Below are 5,057 nucleotides of genomic sequence, written 5' to 3' on the forward strand. Positions count from 1 at the left end.
GAAGGAGAGGCTCCAATCCCAGGCACGCAGCACCGGGAGCTGGGGAGAATCCCGGCTGGGCTCTCCGGGGGCTGGCAGGGCTGTGGGCAGGGTGGGCACCGCAGGGGAGGGAACGCAGGCAGGGTGGGCTGCGCAGGGCAAGGCAGGACAGGGTGGGCAAAGGTGGGCACGGCAGGGTGGGCACGGCAGGGTGGGCACGGCAGGGTGGGCAGCCCAGGGCGGTGCGGGCTGTCCCCGCCCCGGCCCCGCAGAGCCGCCCCGCGCGGGGCGGGGCGCAGCCGGTGCGCTGGTCCAGCCGCGCCGGGAGCCGCTGCTCGGAGCCGCGCGGAGCGGTGCGGGGCTGTGCGGGACGGGCGGTGCCGAGCCGAGCCGAGCCGAGCGGGGTGCGGGCGCTGCCGGTGCCTCCCCGGTGCCCGCGGGGCCGGGGCGGGCGGCGGCGGCGGAGGGAGCAGGTGAGCGGCGGGACAGCCCCGCACGGTGCCCCCCCGGCAACGGAGCGATGGGTCGGGGGGTGGGGGCTCCCCTGCCCCGAGCTTGTCGCCCAGCGGGGCCGTCCGGGCTCGGGGTGCCGGTCCCGGCTGGCGGGGAAGGGGGTGGCACCCGCAGAACGGCCGGGCGGCGGGGAGGGTTCTGCACCAGCGCTCGGTGCTCCCGGGCATCAGTTGCACCCATCGGGACACACCGGTTGGATACGGGGAGTCGCGAGGGCTCCGGTATCGCCAGGGACAGGAGGAGCTGTGGCATGTCCGGACAGACCACTCTTGGAGGGGAACCTCTCTGCTGGGAGCACCTCTGCCACGGGGCTTGGCAGCAGGGTGGGCAGACGATCCCCAGGAATCCCTTCATTTCTGTTTACTCTCTGATTTCTAGAATCTTCTCCTCTGCCCCCAGAGCAAGGGAGGATGACATCTCAGCTCCTCTGAGCCAGCAGTGCCCAGGGACCTGCAGAGCCATGGAGCTGGAGTACGAGCTGCCCAACACCACTGCCTTCTGGTTCTCCCCGGCTTCCCCCTTTGACAACTTCTCCCTGGAGGCTCCCACCAACACCTCGCAGAACTCCACGGGCCAGCACTTCGACCTGACCAGCAATGCCATCCTCACCTTCATCTACTTCGTGGTCTGCATCATCGGGCTGTGCGGGAACACGCTGGTGATCTACGTCATCCTCCGCTATGCCAAGATGAAGACCATCACCAACATCTACATCCTCAACCTGGCCATCGCCGACGAGCTGTTCATGCTGGGCCTGCCCTTCCTGGCCATGCAGGTGGCACTGGTGCACTGGCCCTTCGGCAAAGCCCTCTGCAGAATTGTCATGACGGTGGATGGGATCAACCAGTTCACCAGCATCTTCTGCCTGACGGTTATGAGCGTCGACCGGTACCTGGCTGTCGTCCACCCCATTAAATCTGCCAAGTGGAGGCGGCCCAGGACGGCCAAAATGATCAATGTGGCTGTTTGGGGCGTCTCCCTGCTGGTGATCATGCCCATCATGATTTATGCTGGGGTGCAGCACAACCACGGCAGGAGTAGCTGCACCATCATCTGGCCAGGAGAGTCGGGTGCCTGGTACACGGGGTTCATCATCTACGCCTTCATCCTGGGCTTCCTGGTGCCTCTCACCATTATCTGCCTTTGCTACCTGTTCATCATCATCAAAGTCAAGTCCTCGGGCATCAGAGTGGGCTCCTCCAAGAGGAAAAAGTCTGAGAAGAAAGTCACCAGGATGGTCTCCATCGTGGTCGCCGTCTTCATCTTCTGCTGGCTCCCCTTCTACATCTTCAACGTCTCCTCGGTCTCCATCATGATCGTGCCCACTCCCGTCCTCAAGGGCATGTTCGACTTCGTGGTGGTCCTCAGCTACGCCAACAGCTGTGCCAACCCCATCCTTTATGCCTTCCTGTCCGACAACTTCAAGAAGAGCTTTCAGAACGTGCTGTGCCTGGTGAAGGTCAGCGGCATGGACGAGGCGGACCGCAGCGACAGCAAGCAGGACAAATCCAGGCTCAACGAGACCACGGAGACCCAGAGGACCCTGCTCAACGGGGACCTGCAGACGAGCATCTGAGGGGACGGCGGGCTTGTCCTTCCTGCGCTCTCCTCTCCCCGCTTGCTCCCAGCAGGGTGGTGGCACGTGTGGAGTCAGGGCAGGAATGCCAGCTGAGGGGAGGGCACTGAGCACCCCGTGGGGCGCTGGGTCCTCAGCTGGGCTCTGCTGGGTTGGCTTTCAAGCACTGGGAAGGATATGGATCAAGAGGAGCTGCCTCACCAGGAAAACAAAGACAAGTCACGGCACCGCAGCACATCTCAACTCCAAAGTGCCACCCTGGCCACAGGTATCGCCGGGGTGGCTCCCCCGTGTCACCCTCGGGGCTGGTTGGCTTTGGGGCTCTGCCCCTGCACGGGTGGATGCACATGGACACAGGGGGTGACCTCAGGAGGGGCCGAGGCCACGGGTGTGTGATAAGATGGAGATGCACTGACCCGGTGGGAGCTGCCAGTGAGCTCCTGCCATCGACCTGCCCAGCAGACCAGGATGTTTGGGGTCGCGTTTTGCCTGGGGTATCAGTTCCTCCCTTGCCCCCCCCGAAGACTCCCTGTGCTGTGTGACCGCACTGTTGGCAGCAGCCGCCCCACCCGAGGGGGGCACTCCAGGATGGAGGCGACTCACCCTCTGGAAGCAGCTCTGCCACCTCGGCAGCCCCTCCGGTCACACCACGCTCCTACCCTGCCATCTCCCGCTGCAGGAGAGCCCTTGCCTTCCTCCTGCCGTGACGTCACCTGCCCGCAGATTTTTCTCCTCGGATGGAGGATTTCCCCCCTTTCCCTCCCCAGTGGCCCCTGCCCCACTCCACGCTGTGCCAGCAGCCGGGATCGCCGCTCCGAGTGGCCCCGGCAGGACCGCCCGGCTTCGGCCCCTGCTGGGAAATCCTTGGAAGTATTTAAGCTGCAGCGACACGTCGAGGGTTTGGAGTACCTTTGGCACAGGCTCCTGCACCTGGCTGAGATCTGGGTTTGTCCGGCTCCGAGGATCCCTGGGGTGACACCTGTCCTGCTCCTTCCAGGCAAGTCACACTGGAGATGGGTGATGGACAGGACGAGGGACGGGAGGTGGGGAGTGCTGGGGACTTGGCCCCCACCCCATCCGAGCCAAAGGGACCAGGCAGAGCAGACAAGAGGGCTTCCAGTACCTGGGAATGAGGAAGAGAAGGGCAGCTCATGTCCAGCCCCCCTGGACCCTGCACAGGGTGAGAGGTGGTGGGACTGACCCATCATCTGCTGTATTTGGCTTCCCAAGACTGTCCTGGAGCGCTGGGCTCTGTCCCTGCCTGCCCTCCCAGCTCAGCACAGCCCGGGGCTCTGGAGCCCTGACCCGGCAAAGCCCCTCCTCGGACAGCGCAGCAGGAATCCAAGGGAAAGCCCAGGGGAGAGGGAGAAGTGCCGTCTTCCTGCCGGAGCACCCGGAGCAGCCTCTGTGCCAGAGGCCAGGGCTGTTCACAGGCTCTCGCTCCAGAGCTGAGCCGTGGGAACGCGAGGGTTTAGGGGGAGAAGACAGCCGGGTCTCGCTCATCCTCCCCTTTCTGGGGTCCCATCACCAGGGGATGCAGAGGCTTCACCTGGCACTGCAGTCGGTGTGGGGGGGTGAGGGTGAGCATTGCCCACGAGGTGCCACCTGCCTTGGGCTGCCACCTTGCTCAGCCACGCACCCCCAGTTGATTCTCTGAGAGCACCAGCTCTGGGAGAAGTTTTCCCACGGCTCTGCCCAGCTCCTGCAGCAAGAACCTGCTTGGGGCATCACATCCTGCTGTGCCAGGCCCTCCAGCTCCCCAAAGAGGGCTCAGTGCCAGGCTGGGTACCTGTTCCCCGCCTCTGCTGGGCACAGCTCAGGGCTCAGGGGTTCTCTGCGAGACAAAGCAGAGCCTTGTCAGCGTTTCTTTGCTTTTAACTATTTCCTGCTGCTCTGAGGAAGGTGTGACACTGCTGAAGTGCTCAGAGGCACCTCCCTGTCCCCTGGCTGGGCACCCAGCGCATCCCAGCACCACTGGGGAGAGGAAAGCCGAGCCCACGTTCCCTGCTGATGCTGCAGGAATTAAAACACCAGCAGCAGGTCGTGCCACAGGGAAAGGCGGGCTGGGGCTGGCCGGGAGCAGCAGAGCCCGTGCTGGGCTGAGGATCTGTGTCACAGCCGCAGTGATGCGTCAGTGGGGCCGTGGGCATTCCGTGCCGGGTGGGTGGGGGAGGAGGTGTCTGTGTGGGAAGTGGGGAGGAGAGAGGAAGGGGGGTGTGGAGCCCCCAGCACTCACCTGCAGCCAGATTTGCCAGCCACTGACTTGTCCCTGCAATCCCTGCCGTCAGAATCCCAGTGGATGGTGGGGGCAGACACCTGTTCCCAGTTGGACCCCACAGGGGTCTCCAACAGGAGCCTCCAGCTGGGAGCACCCCCTCTCTGTGCTGGGTTAAGGTTGAAGTACAGAAAGCCTGGCTTCCTAGCCCTGGGAAGGACCCATGCCCAGGTCAGCTTTGTCCTGGCAGTGACACTGCTGGCAGCTCAGAGCTGGGATCCGAAATATTCTCCCCTCTGCACCCGGGGGCTCTCCTGGGGTGGGGATGATGGAGCTGCAGGTGAGGAATGAGGGGCATGGGGCTCTGCCACCAACATCCCAAAGGCCACCAAGGTGGGATGTGCCAGGGCAGGGGCACAAGGTGACTCCTGGAAGCTGTCAGGACTCCCCACCGCCACCTTTCCACAGATCAACAGGGAAAAAGGGCAGGTGAGAGGAACATGCCCCCTTGGAGTGCCCAGGGAGGGAGCCAACAGCCACAGCCCAGCGCTCGCAGTAAAACCAGCAAAATAAAACCTTCTGCTGGTTCATTGCTGACTAATAAACATCAGCACCGCTGCTGCTGCCAGTAACGAAGTTTTCCTTCCCAGCCACTTGATTTTAGTGGGAACTTGACCTCATATTGGATCTGCTCTGCAAAGCCTCGCAGGGCTGCTGGAGGCACGATGAGAAACCTCTGCTGGTTATCGCAGAGCCAGCAGACTGAGCCCCAAA

The 5,057-nt window shown here is 63.6% G+C and overlaps 1 protein-coding gene across 1 annotated transcript; it reads left to right on the forward strand.

Moving 5' to 3' along the window:
* The first annotated feature begins 422 nt into the window (after positions 1-422).
* SSTR2 (somatostatin receptor 2) lies at positions 423-2,847 on the forward strand. The gene is made up of 2 exons (XM_027904312.1): positions 423-452; positions 871-2,847. Exon 2 carries the CDS (start codon positions 953-955, stop codon positions 2,066-2,068), a length of 1,116 nt encoding a protein of 371 aa, XP_027760113.1. The 5' UTR covers positions 423-452; positions 871-952; the 3' UTR covers positions 2,069-2,847.
* Positions 2,848-5,057: the final 2,210 nt, after the last annotated feature.

Source organism: Empidonax traillii, unplaced genomic scaffold, assembly GCF_003031625.1.
Source record: "Empidonax traillii isolate 1590-97213 ecotype Southwest subspecies unplaced genomic scaffold, ASM303162v1 scaffold1037:size355049, whole genome shotgun sequence".
In the NCBI taxonomy this organism is placed as follows: domain Eukaryota; kingdom Metazoa; phylum Chordata; class Aves; order Passeriformes; family Tyrannidae; genus Empidonax; species Empidonax traillii.

Excerpts from the sequence above, each read along its gene's own strand:
- SSTR2 (XM_027904312.1), top strand. The coding sequence starts at position 953 with ATGGAGCTGGAGTACGAGCTGCCCAACACCACTGCCTTCTGGTTCTCC.